Raw genomic sequence first — 17,877 nt, 5'->3', positions numbered from 1 at the left:
ACGCAAATATTTATGTTTAGCATTTTTCAGTTTAGAAGCTCTCCTGCACTGGGATGAAATGGTCGCATCAGTTTTCATGCTGATACATATTGGTTCATAGAACAGAGTTGAGGAGGAACTTCTTCACTCAAAGGGTGGTGAATCTCTGGAATTCTCTGCCCGTTGAAGTGGGAGGCTGCCTCGCTAAATATTTTTAAGACACGGGTTGATGGGTTTTTGATAAGCGAGGGGAATAAGGGTTATGGGGAGAGGGCGGGAATGTGGAACTGAGCCACGACAGATCAGCCATGATCTTATTGAATGGCGGGGCAGGCTCGAAGGGCTGGATGGCCTACTCCTGCTCCTATTTCTTATGTTCTTATGTTGTGTATAACTTAGAAAATTACCTCTAGTGAGTTATTCATTAGCTTTTAAAGAAATGTAATCAACTTTTTTGGTATTTGGTTACTTGTTTCCCTTATTATCATTATTCAATAAAGAAAGTTGTCAGCTAGTATAGTGAATAGTTGCTGGTATCATCTTTTGTGACTGGCAATTAAAATTGGAACTTTCTCTTCATTTTTTAAAAAGAGATGTATATTTAAAACGCTCAAAACAGATGATCAGGGCTAAGGCAGGCGGGAAGAACAGTGCTGGAAGTTGCTCACCTGTGAGGGAGTTGCAAAAAAAGCATGGTCAGGATTTTGGGAAGGTGCTGGCATCGAAGAAATCTTTACCAATGTAAATTTCATTCTAGTGTCAGCTTAATGTGATCTGCAGAGTCCAGCAACAGTAATGTCATCATGGAGGGCAATCCAGGAAGTCAAATGTAACAATTTTTGGTCGCCGCATTTGAGGAAGGATATATTGGCTTTGGAGGGAGTGCAGAGAAGGTTCACTACGCTGATACTGGAGATGAGGGTGTTAGCCTATGAAGAGGGATTGAATAGACTGGGTCTGTACTTGTTGGAGTTTAGAAGGCTGAGGGGGGATCTTTATAGAGACATATAAGATAATGAAGGGGATAGATAGGGTAGAGGTAGAGAGATTCTTCCCGCTTAGGATAGCAGGACTAGAGGGCACAGCCTCAAAATAAGGGAGGGGGGAACAGTTTAGATCAGAATTGAGGAGGAACTTCTCCACTCAAAGGGTGGTGAATCTCTGGAATTCTCTGCCCATTGAAGTGGTGGAGGCTACCTCGCTGAATACATTTCTGTCACGGGGAGATAGGTTTCTGATAGACAAGGGAAGTAAGGGTTATGGGGAGAAAGCGGGAAAGTGGAACTGATCCACTTCAGATCAGCCATGACCTTATTGAATGGCAGGGCAGGCTCGAAGGGCTAGATGGCCTACTCCTACTCCTGCTATTTCTTATGTTCTTATTATGTAATTATCCTTCATTTTTAATCATTTTACATATTGTGAAATAAAGATGGGAAAATGCAGGTAGGATTAAGATACAAACTGAAATATAAACTTTAGAAGATGTTTATTTTGATTTTTTAAAAATTAACGACTTTTAAAATAATAATGGAGAAATTTGACATTCCACAATTAACGTTTCAGGGACAGAATGCTACCCATTTACCCTCAGAACTGAGAGTCAGGGAGGGTAATGTTCTCTGCACTGATACAGCAATCCGATGGCTTATTACCAAGCACATATCACCAGCTGTGTGTGTATGTGACTGCTGGTTAGTCAAAAAATGATAAGTGTATTGTGTCCATTGGAAGCTGAGCTTGTTCACTATCCAAGTTGCTAGCAAAGACATAGATTCATATTGTTCAAGCTGATAAATCCAGTATTTATTTTGTGAAGTAAACCTGGTCAGTTCGAATCACTGGATGGTACTCTGAACTCCCTCCATTTTTGGTCATCTCTGATAAAGCCCAAAGTGGAAATTTTTTTTTTGTTTAAATGATACATTTCAGTTGATTCAATTTTCCTTAATTCTTGTATCTGGCGCTCCTTGTGCAGAATTTCCCTTTCCCTTGCACCAGTGGAATTTTTATTTGTTGGTGCCTTTTCATGTAGAGATTAATGTATCCTCAAATTATTTTGCTGTAAAGTGACATTCATATAATACAGGCAACAATTTCATTTGGATAGGCATTTTCCAAGTGCCTGGAGCCATTCGGCAAGTTGCTAGCTCATTGAATGAAGGTTTTATTATTGGGAGGGCGTAACAATGTTAAGCACTCAGTTTATGCTGGCTGTTGTGCAGTTTGTTTAAATACCGGAGTTTACTTCATTTCCAAGAAACAAAGAACAGGAAAAATAACTTCTGTACTCTGAGAGGTTTAGTAATATCCTTCCAATGGGAGCTATGCATTTAATCCCAATGGGATCTGTTCTACCTTCAGCAATTTATAACTTTTGTGTTTTGTCAGTAAAACATGATATTTACTAGTCTCCAATCTGCAATTTTGGCATGAGGCAACAGCTGCCTGGATTGTTTGAAACATAGACATAGAAACATAGAACATTACAGCACAGTACAGGCCCTTCAGCCCTCAATGTTGTGCCGAGCTATGTCCAATCCCAACATCAAGCTATCCCCTCCCTATAATTCTGGTGTGCTCCATGTGCCTATCCAATAACAGCTTGAAAGTTCCTAAAGTGTCTGACTCCACTATTACAGCAGGCAGTCTATTCCACACCCCAACCACTCTGAGTAAAGAATCTACCTCGGACATTTCTCCTATATCTTCCACCATGAATCTCTTATAGTTATGCCCCCTAGTAACAGCTACATCCATCCGAGGAAATAGTCTCTGCACGTCCACTCTATCAACCCCTCTCATCATCTTGCAAACCTCTATTAAGTCGCCTCTCACCCTCCTCCGCTCCAAAGAGAAAAGCCCCAGCTCCCTCAATCTGTCATCATAAGACCTACCCTCCAAACTAGGTAGCATCCTGGTAAACCTCCTCTGCACTCTCTCCAATGCTTCCACATTCTCCTTATAATGAGGTGACCAGAACTGAACACACTATTCCAAATGTGGTCTCAATGTCTGGTATAGTTGCAGCATAATCCCACGGCTCTTAAACTCAAACCCCCTAACACACTATAAGCCGCCTTCACGGCTCTATCCACTTAAGTGGCAACCTTCAGAGACCTGTGGATATGAACCCCAAGATCTCTCTCTTCCTCCACATTCCTTAGAACCTTGCTGTTGACCCTATATAAGAACATAAGAACATAAGAAATAGGAGCAGGAGTAGGCCATCTAGCCCTTCGAGCCTGCCCCGCCATTCAATAAGATCATGGCTGATCTGTTGTGGCTCAGTTCCACTTTCCCGCCCTCTCCCCATAACCCTTAACCCCCTCTCTTATCAAGAACCCATCAACCCGCTTCTTAAAAATATTTAGCGAGGCAGCCTCCACCACTTCAACGGGCAGAGAATTCCAGAGATTCACCACCCTTTGAGTGAAGAAGTTCCTCCTCAACTCCGTTCTAAACTGCCTCCCCTTTATCTTGAGGCTGTGCCCCCTAGTCCTACTGTCTTTTTTGAGCGGGAAGAGTCTCTCCACCTCTATCCTATCCATCCCATTCATCATCTTATACGTCTCAATGAGATCTCCCCTCATTCTTCTAAACTCTAACGAGTACAAGCCTAGTTTATTCAGCCTCTCCTCATAGCTCAATCCCCTCAACTCTGGTATCAGCCTAGTAAACCTCCTCTGCACTCCCTCCAGGGCCAAAATATCCTTGCGCAGGTGCGGCGCCCAAAACTGCACACAGTACTCCAGCTGCGGCCTCACCAATGCCCTATACAGCTGCAGCAAGACCTCCCTACTTTTATATTCAATCCCCCTCGCTATGAAGGCCAGCATCCCATTCGCCTTCCTGACCACCTGCTGCACCTGCAAGCTGGGTTTTTGCGACTCATGCACAAGGACCCCGAGGTCCCTCTGCACCGTCGCCTGCTGCAGTTTTTCGCCACGTAAGTAATAGTCCTTCCTACCATTCTTCCTACCAAAGTGGACCACCTCACACTTGCCAACATTAAATTCCATTTGCCATTTCCTGGCCCATTCGCCCAGCCTATCTAGATCCTTCTGCAGACTCTCCACACCCTCCGCACAATTTGCCTTTCCCCCAATCTTGGTGTCATCAGCAAATTTCGACACCCTGCACTCGGTTCCCTCCTCCAGATCATCTATATAAATGGTAAATAGCTGAGGCCCCAGCACCGACCCCTGGGGCACCCCACTAGTCACCAACCTCCAATCCAAATAGCACCCATTGACCCCCACTCTCTGCCTCCTATTTGACAACCAATCCTCTATCCACGCTAACACCCTACCCCCAACTCCATGTCCCCTGACCTTCTGCAATAACCTCTTGTGAGGTACCTTGTCAAACGCCTTCTGAAAATCCAGAAAGACCACATCCACCGGCTCTCCTCTATCCACTGCCCTAGACACATCCTCATAGAACTCCAGTAAATTTGTCAGACACGACTTCCCTTTAATGAAACCGTGTTGCGTCCGCCCTATCAAGCAATTCCCTTCAAGATGCCTCGCAATTTCCTCCTTAATGACGGATTCTAACATTTTACCTACCACAGACGTTAAACTAACCGGCCTATAATTCCCCGCCTTTTGCCTGGCACCCTTCTTAAACAACGGCGTAACATTAGCCGTTTTCCAATCTTCCGGCACTTCCCCGGAATCCAGCGACGTCTGGAAAATAACCACCAAGGCATCCACTATAACCTCCGCCATTTCTTTCAGAACCCTCGGATGCATTCCATCCGGTCCTGGGGACTTGTCCACAATCAGCCCCTCCAGTCTGTCGAGCACCACCTCTCTAGTAACAGTAATGTCATTAAGACCCTCCATTCCTACCACCTTTCCATCGCTAACACCCGGCAAATTATTCACGTCCTCCTCCGTGAAGACAGAAACAAAAAAGTTATTCAAGACCTTAGCCATATCCCCATCCCCTACCACTAGCTCCCCTTTCTCATCCTCTAAAGGACCAACGTTCACCCTAGCCAGCCTCTTCCTTTTTATATATTTATAAAAACTCTTGCTATCCTTTTTTATATTAAGTGCTAGCCCAGCCTCATAGCTTCTCCTACCCTCCTTTATCAACTTCTTTGTCAATCTTTGTTGACATTTAAACCTTTCCCAATCCTCTTCTCGCCCACTGCTCTTAGCTACTCTAAATTCCTCCGCTTTTAATTTAACACTTTCCTTCACCTCCTTCGTTATCCACGGCTTATTACCTCTCTTCCTACTGTCCTTTTTAACCATCGGAATAAATTTCTGCTGAGCACCAAGAAAGATCTCCTTAAAGATCCTCCACTGCTCCTCAGCAGACCTACCTTCCAACGCACTCCCCCAGTCCACATTTGCCAATTCTTCTCTCATCCTACCATACTCCCCTCTATTCAAACAAAGGACGCGTGTCCGGGAACCCACTTTCTCCTCCTCCATCTGCACCAGAAACTCCACCATACAATGATCACTCTCTCCAAGAGGATCCTTCACCGCAAGGTCCCTAATTCTACCCGCCTCATTACATAGCACCAGATCCAAGATAGCTCGCTCCCTCGTCGGCTCCAACACACACTGTTCAAGGAAATTATCCCGGCAGCATTCCAAGAACTCCTCCTCGAGCCCACCTCGTCCAACATGGGTCGACCAATCAATATGCAGATTGAAATCTCCCATAACTACTGCCGTCCCATTCCTGCACGCCGCACTTATTTGCGTGTTAACAGCCCGCCCCACCTCCAGATCATTATTCGGGGGCCTATAGACGACACCCACCAGCGTCTTCCTCCCTTTGCTGTTCCTAATCTCCACCCACAACGATTCCACGTTCTGCTCTTTGGCTCCGATATCATCCCTTGCTACCACCTTGATACTATCCTTAATCAGCAGAGCTACGCCACCCCCTCTTTCCTCCTGCCTATCCTTCCTAAACACTTGATAGCCCTGTACATTCATCTCCCAGTCCCTGTCACCTTGCAGCCACGTCTCTGTAATGGCCACCAGATCGTATCCATTTGTGTCGATCTGCGCCACCAGCTCATCCACTTTATTCCGAATGCTTCGTGCATTCAGATAAAGCGCTTTCATCCCAGCCTTCACCTGGACCCTATTTGCCGTAGCACCACCAATTGGGACATCCTCGGCCTCTTCCCTTACCTGTACCCTATCCTTAACTTTAGACCTCGTAGCGTCACCTACCCTCGCATTCTCCCTCGCATAATCTGCATTCAAGTTTGTCTTACCAAAATGAATCGCCTCCCACTTATCGGAGTTAAACTCCATCTACCACTTTCGGCCCAGCTCTGCATCCTATCAATGTCCCTTTGCAGCCTGCAAGAGCCCTCCACCTTATCCACTACTCCGCCAATCTTGGTGTGGTCAGCAAATTTACTAACCCACCCTTCAGCCCCTTCTTCCAAGTCATTGATAAAAATCACAAAATGCAGAGGACCCAGCTCTGACCCCTGTGGTACACCGCTGGTAACTGACCTCCAGTCTGAAAATTTCCCTTCCACCACCTCCCTCTGTCTTCTATGATACAGCCAGTTACTTATCCAATTGGCCAAATTTCCTTGTTTCCCACACCTTATCATCTTCATGAGTCTACCATGGGGAACCTTATCAAACGCCTTACTAAAATCCATGTATGTAACATCAACAGCTCTACCTTCGTCCACACACTTAGTTACCTCCTCAAAGAATTCAATCAAATTTGTGAGGCAGGACTTGCCCCTCACGGAACCGTGCTAACTATCCTGGATTAAATGGAATCTTTCCAAATGGTCATAAATCCTATCTCTCAGGACCCTTTCCGTTAACTTGCTGACCATCGAAGTAAGACTAACTAGCCTATAATTACCAGCGTCATTCCTATTTCCTTTCTTGAAAAGAGGAACAACATTTGCCACTCCAGTCCTCTGGCACTATCTCTGTGAAAAGTCTGACAACACCAGGTTTTAGTCCAACCTATTTATTAGATAATATACTCACTAGCTTTTGGGGTTACCCCCTTCGTCAGGTGAATGGAGAGTTCTGGCCTCAGACAGAGCATATAAAGCACAGACAGTTTAGAGATTACTGATTAAAATGCGAATCCTTACACCTAACCTGCTGTTCAAGACCTGAAGTGGCTGATAATGTGAGTGGAAGGAGCACTGATCACAGTTTAAAGAGATGTGTATTGTCTCCAGACAGTACAGTAAGTGAGGTTTTGCAAACCCAGGCAAGTCATGGGGGTTACAGATAGTGCGACATGAACCCATCTGTAACCCCCATGACTTGCCTGGGTTTGCAAAACCTCACTTACTGTACTGTCTGGAGACAATACACATCTCTTTAAACTGTGATCAGTGCTCCTTCCACTCACATTATCAGCCACTTCAGGTCTTGAACAGCAGGTTAGGTGTAAGGATTCGCATTTTAATCAGTAATCTCTAAACTGTTTGTGCTTTATATGCTCTGTCTGAGGCCAGAACTCTCCATTCACCTGACGAAGGGGGTAACCCCGAAAGCTAGTGAGTATATTATCTAATAAATAGGTTGGACTAAAACCTGGTGTTGTCAGACTTTTTACTGTGTTTACGCCAGTCCAACGCCGGCATACCCACATCATGACTATCTCTGTGGACAGTGAGGACCCAAAGAACAAAGCTAAAGGCTCTGTAATTTCATCCCTTGCTTCCCAAAGTATCCTAGGATGTATCTCATCTGGCCCAGGGGATTTATCCACCCTCAGGTTTTTCAAAATTGCTGATACATCTTCCCTCAGAACATCTATCTCCCCCATCCAATCGGCCTGTATCACGAACTCTTCAAAAACATGGCCCCTCTCCTTAGTGAACACTGAAGAAAAGTATTCATTCAATGCCTCACCTATCTCTTCTGACTCCATGCATAAGTTCCTACTACCATCCTTGACTGGCCCTAACCTCACCCTGGTCATTCTTTTATTTCTCACATAAGAGTAAAAAGCCTTGGGGTTTTCTTCTATCCGACCCGCCAAGGACTTCTCATGCCTCCTCCTAGCTCTCCTAAGCCCTTTCTTTAACTCATTGCTAGCTACCTTAACACTTAAGTAACCCAACTGAACCTTGTTTTCTCGTCCTTACATGTGCTTCCTTTTTCCTCTTGACAAGGCATTCAACCTCCTTTGTGAACCATGGTTCACTCACTCGGCCACTTCCTCCTTGCCTGCCAGGGACATACCTATCAAGGACACACGGTATTTGTTCCTTGAAAAAGCTCCACTTTTCGTTTGTGCCCATAGCTGACAGTTTCAGCTCCCATCTTATGCTCCCTAATTCTTGCCTAATTGCATCACAATTACCCCAATTATAAACCTTGCCCTGTCGTGTGATCCTATCCCCCTCCATTGCAATGATGAAGGACACCGAATTGTGGTCAATATCTCCAAAGTGCTCTCCCACAAACAAATCTAACACTTAGCCTGCTTCATTACCCAGTATCAAGTCCAATGTGGCCCCACCTCTCGTTGGCTTATCCACATAATGCATGTAATCCAGCTAATAACACTTTTGTTTAGTTATTCATGGGATGTGTGGTATTGTCCAGGCTACTATTTGTTGCCCTTTTCTAATATCCTTTAAGGTAATGGTAATCTGTCGTCTTGAAGCTGCAATCCATGTAGTGTTAGGTATACGCACAGTCCTGTACTGTGGTACATTTGTTTTTGATCCAGTGGCATTGAAGGAATGGTAATATAGTTCAAAGGTCAGGATGGTGTGGCTTATAGGGGAACTCGCAGGTGGTGGTGTTCCCGTGATCTGTCCTTATCCTTCTACATGATAGAGGTTGTGGCTTTGAAAGGTTGTGTCAGAAGAGTCTTGATAAGTTGCTGCAGCACGTTCTTGTATGTGGCCCCTATTGCTGCCACTGTGCGGTACTGGTGGAGTAAGTGGGTGCTGTGATGATCAAGTGGCCTGCTCTGCCCTGATGGTGTCAAGCTGTTTGAGCTATACTCATTCAGGCAAGTGCAGAGTATTCCATCACACTGCAAACTTGTGCTCTATAGATGGTGGAATAACTTTGGTGTTTCAAAAGGCGATCCAACCTCTGACCACTTGTTGGCACTTTCTAGTCAGTGGAGATTCCAGGATGTTGATGGAGGGGATTCAGCATGGTCATCTCATTGAAAGCCAGTGGGAGGTTAGAGATGGTCAAATGTGTGGTGCAAATGTAACTTGTTAGCCCAAGTTTGATTATGATATATGTCTTGCATGTGTACACTGATCATTTCACTGTTTTAGGACTTGTGAACAGAAAACTGCAATCATCAGGGAACATATCCACTGCATTTTGGAGGAAAGGTCATAAACGCAGCAGTTGAACATGTTTGGGCACGGACCTGACAAACACCCAAAGTGATGGCACTGAGATGATTGGCCTCCAAAAACCACCACTATTTTCCTTTTGCGTTTTAGGTTTGATTTGAGTCAGTGGTGATTTTTCCTCCACTTTGTTTCCTGTTGACTTCAGCTTTACTCAGGGCTGCTAGATGCCATATTCAGTCTGATGCTGCTTCGAAATCAATCTTGCCTTGCCTCCAGAAGGTTAAATCTTCCAAGCATTTGGACCAAGGCTGTGATGTTATCCGGGGTCAAACGATTCTGATGGATCGCAAACTGCATCTCTGAGTTAATAGCATTGATGTGCTGCTTAGGTGCATTGGCCATGCTAAATTCTCCCTCAGTGTACCCAAACAGGTGCTGGAGTTTGGTGAACAGGTGATTTTCACGGTAACTTCATTGCAGTGTTGATGTGAGTCTACTTGGGACACTAATAAATAAACTTTAAATTTTTAGCCTGTATGTTGTCAAATGCAGTACTTTGTAAAGGGAATTTAAATATTGTAGGCATTTATTCCCAATTATTTTTTGAAGATTTAATAAAAAATGTCTAATTAAGAACTTAACTTTCTGAAGGTGGAAAAACTAAAAATAGTGTTTTTAATTTCAGCGAAAAAGTCAAATCAGAAGGCCTAGTAATGTAAACATTTGAGACCAGTTGGATCCTAGAGAATGAAATAACGCAGTTCAACAATGAAGGGTGGCAGGAAGCGCTGGTTAGAAAAATAATCAATGTGTATCTTTCTTGCAGTGAAAAGCAAACTGAATCTGAATCTGAAGGTCAAAGATTCCATTGAGGTCCAATAAAGGAGCACGATCTCATCGGCAGCTTTAGGATGGCAGGATTCTTGGACAATTTCCGCTGGCCAGAATTTGAATGTATTGACTGGGGAGAAAGCAGAAACACTGTTGCTTCGATAGTTGCCGGTGTATTGGTAAGTCCCACAAATAAATTTGTAAGTAGATGATTTTTCAATGTCTCACTTGGTAAACAATCAAATGGCTATTTACTCTTGAGAAATTATATGCTAGTGAGTCACGACACACAAAAAAGAGAAATGAATGACTCTCTTGATACTGTACGACCAGATAACAATCCATTCAACACAGCCAGTCCGTGCTAATGTTTACATTCCACATGAACAAATACTCTGAAGCATTTTATTTGTCCTGTTGCAGGATACAATTCCACCTTATGGTGAGGTGCTATTTGAGAACCAGTTAAATTCATTTTTTCTTGAAATGAACCTGAAAATGAGGTTCCTGTTAACAGACCATTATTAAAGCACAATTTTATTATTGTCACATGGATTGGTATACAGTGAAAAGTATTGTTTCTTGCGCACTATACCGACAAAGCATACCATTCATAGAGAAGGAAAGGAGAGGGTGCAGAATGTAGTGTTACAGTCATAGCTAGGGTGTAGAGAAAGATCAACTTAATGAGGTAGATTCAGCCAAAAGCCTGATGGCAGCAGGAAAGAAGTTGTTCTTGAGTCGGTTGGTGCATGACCTCAGACTTTTGTATGTTTTTCTGATGGAAGAAGGTGGAAGAGAGAAGGCCTGGGATGTGTATAGTCCTTGATTAATGTTAAAGTTTATTTATCAGCCGCAAGTAGGCTTACATTAACACAGCAGTGAAGTTACTGTGAAAATCCCCTACTCGCCACACTCCGGCGCCTTTTCTGGTACACTGAGGGACAATTTAGCACCACCAATTCACCTAAACTCCACATCTCTGGGTTGTGGGCAGAAACCGGAGTACTTGGAGGAACATACAAACTCTGCACAGACCCAGCTGGGAATCAAACCCCGGGTCCCTGGCGCTGTGAGGCAGCAGTGCTAGCCATCATACCGCCCCCTTTATGCATTTATACAACGTAGTAAAACACCCCTAGTCACTTCATCGGAACACTACCAAGTAAATCTTGACACTGAACCACATCAGGTGATATTTATATAGAACAAAGAACAACACAGCACAGGAACAAGCCCTTCAGCCCATCTAAGCCTGCACGATCATGTGTTCCTATGTAGATCATCTGTTTGTATCCCTCTATTCCCAGTCTGTACATGTGGCTATCTAGATAAGTCTTAGATTACAGAATGTAGGTTATAGAATTATAGATTACAGAATTTGGCTATAGAGGTGAGTATTGAAGAGCACCTTAAAGGAGCAGAGCAACGTAGGGAGGTGGAGAGAATTCCAGAGCTTGGTGCCACTGCAGCTGACAGTGGAACAATGTAAACTGGAGACCCGAATTGGAGGAGCATAGAGATTTCGTGGAGCTGTTGGCCTGGAGGAAGTTACAGAAATAGTAAGGGGTGAGGTTGCTTTCCCACTCGCCTGTTTGAAGAAGCAAACAATAAGATGTGGGATGCAAGAAGAGAACTTTTGCCTTTTGAGGCTATGGGTGACTTGAAAATAAGGATGAGAATTTTAAAATTGAGACATTATTGAACTAGGAACCAATGTAGACAAGTGAGCACATGACTTGCCACAAGTTAGAATACAGGCAGTTTTGGATGAGCTCAAGTTTACAGACGATGCCAAGAGAACATTGGAGTGGTTGAGTCTAGAGGCAAAAAAGACACATGAGGCTCTTAAGCTGACAAGCTGAAGCAGCAGCAGAGACTGAATGTTGTGGAGGTGGATATTGGTGGCCATGTGTTAAGAGGGTATAAGATCAAAAGTCCAACTCCAGTCAAATAGGCCACCATGATTTCCAGTGCTCTGGCTTGGCCTCACAGGGTGACCAGGGAGGAAGCAAGACTGAAATCAGTTATATTTTGGAAATTGAAGTAAATTTATTTATTGTCATCAGTAGGCTTACATTAACACTGCAGTGAAGCTACTGTGAAAATCCTATAGTTGCCATACTCTGGTGCCTGTTCGGGTACACTGAGGGAAAACTGTTCCGATGGAAGAAGGTGGAAGAGAGTATGTCCTCGGTGAGTGGGGTCCTTGATTATGCTGGCTGTTCTTCTGAGGCAGTGGGAAATGTAGATAGAGTTAATGGATGGGAGGCTGGTTTGTGTGATGGACTGGATACGTTCACAACCCTTTGTAATTTCCTGTGGTCTTGGTCAGAGCAGGAGCCATACTTTTTCTCTGGTGCATCTGTAAAAGTTGCTGAGAATCGTAGTGGACATGCCAAATTTCCTTAGCTTTCTGAGGAAGTAGAGGTATTGGTGGGCTTTCTTAATTATAACTTGGGCATTGAGGGACCAGGACAGGTGGTTGGTGATCTGGGCACCTAGAAATTTGAAGCTCTCGACAATATCCACTTCAGCCCCATTGATGTAGACATGTGCATGTCCTTCACCACACTTCCTGAAGTCGTATCTCCATTGCTTTACTGGCATTGAGGGAGAGATTATTGTTGTCACACCAGCTCACCAAATTCTGTATTGATTTTCTTTTTCCCTTTTTAGTGCTGTAGCAGGATGGGATCCTGATTAATGGGGTTCAAATATGAATACATTGTAAAAACTGACTTTATTTCTTTAAACTTTTCCATCAAAGTTAAAATTAATAGATTAATTTGCAAGCAAAATATTACAAGAGCATAGGGGCACCTAATCAGGATATAGATACTGGATTTGGTATACAAGTATTTTAAATATCTTTTTAAAACAGATTGTGCAACATACATTTTGCAGTATAGCTTTGGATTTAGGTTTTTTTGACTTTCAATGCTGTCTATAAATGATGTGATTTCTGTGTTTTACTAGGGAATCTACATTAGTTCCAGAAACTGAAATGGTTATTAAGAAATAGAAAATGCTGTAAAGTCAAAATACTGCAGACGCTGGAATCTGAAACAAAAAGAGAATGCTGGAAAACCTCAGCAGGTCTGACAGCATCTGTGGAGAGAGAATAGAGCCAATATTTCCTGACTCGAAACAATGGCTCTATTCTCTCTCCACAGATGCTGTCAGACTTGTTGAGTCTTTACAGCATTTTCTATTTCTGCCTGCCTTGTATAATTTAGCTTCTCGTGTGGGCTGGGGTGAAGCAGGCTGATAGTGAAATTCTAATTGTTCGTTAATTAAATCAAACCCAGTGAGCTATCCCGTACAAAAAAAAAATCACTGAGGGTAATCACTGAGGGTATAGATGCTATATCGATGAGCATAAAATAACTTGGAACACCACTTTTAAATAGTCAGATCAAGATTCTAAGAAATGCACTGCAGCAAGTTCTTTTGATTACCTGCAATTTTTTGGAGAACTGGAAATGAGGATGATAATTGACAGGAAAAAGCACTACTTTAAAATTCAACAAAGTCTTCACTTTCTCCCTTTTGTATCACACCATAAGGATTATCATAAGCTACTTCATTCTATGATCCCCCACTCACCCAAACTGAAAGTAAATGTTTCAGCTTTTTAAAAATAAGGCTCTCCACTGTGCAGTCTTCCTTTTTAATAATGGTTTGTTGCTCCCCAGCAGCTCAATTTATAACAGAAATAAAGCTAGTAATCCTGTAGATATTGTTTTTTTTTGTCCAAAACCCCTCACACATCAACCGCATTACCATGTTTTATCAATTGTGACAATATTTTTCTCATTCTTTTTGATGGGATGTGGGAATCACTGTTAAGGTCAGCATCTATTACCCATTGCCCTTTAACTGAGTGACCTATTAGTCAGGCACATGGCTGTGGATCTGGAGAGACACAAAGACAGATTTCCTTCCCTAATGGACATTTGTGAAACAGATGGGTTTTTTATTTAAAACGAAAATCAATGTAGTTTCTTGACCAGCATTACCGAGAATGGCTTTCAATCTCAGGTTTTTATTTATTAAATTTAAATTCCACCAGCTTCCTTTGTAGGATTTGAACCTGGGGATTTTGTCCCTGGAGTAACAGCGTGGGCCTCTGGTTTACTATTCCAGTGGTGTTACCATTACACTATCGTCTTTCGCTACAGTACAAGTACAAACATCTTACAATTTTAAACACTGTAATTAATATAAGCCTGTTGTTTTGATCTTGATCTTGTCTTTGGTTGTCTTTCAAGGGACTTTCTATCACGTTAGCTGAAGGATTAATTACGTTCTATTAGAAAGTTTGCATTTTTTTTATTATTCAGTCAGGGGAGGTGGGCATTGTTGGCTGGGTCAGCATTTATTAACTTTGAACTGAGTGGTTTGCTAGGCCATTTCAGAATGCATTTAAGACTCACCCACATTGCTATGCATCTGGAGTCACGTGTAGGCAAACCAGGCAAATCTTTATTTCCCTAAAGGACATGTGTGAACCATTTCCCGCCATTATATCCCTATGACTTGCAGAGGTTTCTAATCACTTTAGTGAAAATTAAAGATGTTTAATTATACTTGGAAATGTATGGAAAGCACCTGGAAGTGAAAAAGGAGATTGATGGGCAGTCAGCATTTCAATCTTAGTGCAAGGGACCGTTCAGATTTATTGTGAAAAGATCCTAAATAACTGTGCGGAAAGAATGTAACTACATAGTGGCATATTTAATTAGGATTTAAGCAATTTTGAATTCTCAGGCTGACAATTCTGCGGTGAGTAACTCATTTCCTGACTGTCCACCAGCTACAAGGCACAAGTTAAGAGTGTGATGGAATATTCTCCACTTGCCTGGATGAGCGCAATTCCCACACTCAAAAGTTCAGCACCATCCAGGGCAAAGCAGTCTGCTTGATTAACTCCCCAATTATCAGTTTAAACATGTATTCACTCCACCATTGATACACAGTGATGGTAGTGCTTGCAATATATGATAGACACTGCAGCAACTCTGCAAAGTTCCTTCAACAACACCTTCCAAACCCTCAACCTCTCCTGCCTAGAAGGTCAAGAGCAACAGATACATGGGAATGCCATCACTTTTGCTTCACTGTCGCTGGTCCAAACTTCCTAAGCACTGTGGGTGCAGCTACACTACATGGACTGCTACAGTTCAAGAAGGTACCTCACCACCACTCTTCAAGGTCGGTTAGATATGAGCAACAGATGCTGTCCTTGCCAGCGACATGCATGTCCCATGAAAGAACGTTTTCAAAAATTACAAAAATAACATCAAAACAATTCCTTTTTTCTATGTTCATATGTTACAGAAATATGTAATTGAGAATCAATCCTGCTTAGAAGAAAAAAGCCCATGTTAAATATTAGCACATGAACTGTGGTACCAAAATATGTATCTAATGATGCATACTATTTGTAAGATAGACTTATCATGAGATAGTAAGTCCTTAATTTACAGTAATGGCTTTGAAAGGTTTGATTTGATTGATGTCTTAAAGGTATTAAGGGGAATAGAGTCATAGAGGTTTACAGCATGGAAACAAGCTTGTCCAACTTGTCCATGTCACCTTTTTTTAAAACCCCTAAGCTAATCACGGTTGCCCACATTTGGCTCATATCCTTCTATACCCATTGTACCCACGGAGCTATCTAATTGCTTTTTAAAAGACAAAATTGCACCTGTCTCTACTACTACCTCTGACAGCGTGTTCCAGATACTTACCACCTCCAGTGTGACAAAGTTGCCCCTCTGGACGCTTCAATATCTCTCCCCTCTCACCTTCAACCTATGCCCTCATTTTAGACTCCCCTACCTTTGGGAAAAGATATTGACTGTCTAGCTGATCTGTGCCCCTCATTATTTTATAGACGTCTATAAGATCACCCCTCAGCCTCCCACGCTCCAGAGAAATAAGTCCCATTCTATCCACCCTCTCCTTATAATTCAATCCATCAAGTCCCAGTAGCATTCTAGTAAATCTTTTCTGCATTCTTTCTAGTTTATAGCCTTTCTATAATAGGGTGACCAGAATTGCACACAGTATTCCAACTGTGGCTTTACCAATGCCTAGTACAACTTCAACAAGATGTCCTAACGCCTGTATTCAGTGTTCTGACCGACGAAACCAAGCATGCCGAATGCCGCCTTCACCACCCTCTCCACCTATGACTCCACTTTCAAGGAACCATGAACATGTACTCCTAGATCTTTGTTCTGTAACTCTGCCCAACACCCTACTATTAACTGAATAAATCCTGCCCTAGTTTGCACTACCAAAATGCATCACCTTGCATTTGAATAGATAGAAACTATTTTTGCTGGTTCAAGCAAGTCTAGGATTAGGGGGCGCAGGCTAAAAATTAAAGCCAGACCTTTCCGGAGTGAGAACACTTTGATGAAACTTTGATGAAACTCACTTAATGTTAGTTAATGCTAAATCACTGGTGAATTTTAACATTGAGGTAGAAAGATTTCTGTTCACCAAAGATATTAAGGGATATGGGACAAAGAACCCATGTGGAGTTAGGTCACAGATCAACTGTAATCTCCTTTGAGGAGCTACATGACACTTGTTGTAACACATGTTTGTACCTCTGGATGGCAGACTAGCAAAACTACATTCAATAGAGAGAGAAAACTGCCTGAGTTTACAGGGAGACAACTTGCTTGGAAGGAGGTAGAAGTTGAACAATAAAAACAATCAAATTTAAAGAAAATTATTAAAATACTTGAAGATGCTGGAAATGAAAACAGCACATTTCTAGCAGAAACATTCAGCAGTCTTGTGTTTCCTGATGTTGGTGGGCTTGCAGAAAACAATGAGAAAATTGCTTGTAATTCTGTGACACGAATGTTTGCCCTAAGTTGTAATATCACAAAATTATAGAACAGTCGCAGTCACTTGCTCACTCTAGCAAACTTTCATGGAATTTTAAGTCATCATACAAACTCCTTCAGCTACAGAACCTTCTGATGTCCCAAAAATGCGGATGGAACCCCTGAGAAACATTCTTATTATGCTGAAGAATTAAACCACAAAAATTGATTGTTTTTAATGTAAATTATACCAACATAAAAGTCTTTTCTGTTTCTTATATGCATTTATCGTTAGCAGAGTGGTTAGCACTGTTAGCTCACAGCTCCGGACCCTGGTTCAATTCCCGGCGTGGGCCACAGTGTGGAGTTTGCACATTCTCCCCGTGTCTGCATGGGTTTCCTCCCACAGTCCAAAGATGTGCTGGTTAGGTGTATTGGCCATGCTCTATTCTTCTCTGTACCAGAACAGGCACCGGAGTGCAGTGACAAGGCATTTTCACTGTAACTTCATTGCAGTGTTAATGTAAGCCTACTTGTGACACTAATAAATAAACTTTAACTTTTTAAAGGATCTCTTACTCCACAAAGTACTTTCGTCATTTTTAATAGGAGGAGTGTGCTGGGTCTTTTGCTCACAAATTTGTTTAATGCTAGGAGTGCTGGATTCTCATATGACACTCTAAACAATCACATTCACATGCTTGCTCATGTGTGCGCACATGCAAGAGAAGGACTCTTGCTCCTTTCTCTCTCACAAACCCCTCTCTTTTTCTCAGACACCCACCATCGACTCTCAAACACTCACGTTGACACTCGCCTCTCACACACCGTTTCTGTCTTTTGCACAGTCACACCTCTCTCTCCATTCCTCTGAGTTGTCCTCCCCTTCAGCTGTGATTTTCAATGCTGATTCTG

At 42.7% G+C, this 17,877-nt stretch overlaps 1 protein-coding gene across 1 annotated transcript in view; it reads left to right on the top strand.

The window, feature by feature from the left end:
* The window catches only part of LOC145353169 (transmembrane protein 50B), an 87,904-nt gene that overhangs the window by 16,973 nt on the left and 53,054 nt on the right, over positions 1–17,877 (top strand). Inside the window, exon 2 of the mRNA XM_080203629.1 lies at positions 10,107–10,290. Within this exon, the coding sequence (XP_080059755.1) occupies positions 10,192–10,290 (99 nt within the window). The 5' untranslated portion in view covers positions 10,107–10,191. The remainder of the gene's footprint in view (positions 1–10,106; positions 10,291–17,877) is intronic.

The sequence above is a fragment of the Carcharhinus amblyrhynchos genome, chromosome 15, assembly GCF_965287045.1.
Source record: "Carcharhinus amblyrhynchos chromosome 15, sCarAmb.v2.hapA, whole genome shotgun sequence".
NCBI classification, from domain to species: Eukaryota; Metazoa; Chordata; class Chondrichthyes; order Carcharhiniformes; family Carcharhinidae; genus Carcharhinus; species Carcharhinus amblyrhynchos.
Note: the sequence above shows the minus strand (reverse complement) of the source record. Positions and strands in the feature narration are given on the sequence as shown.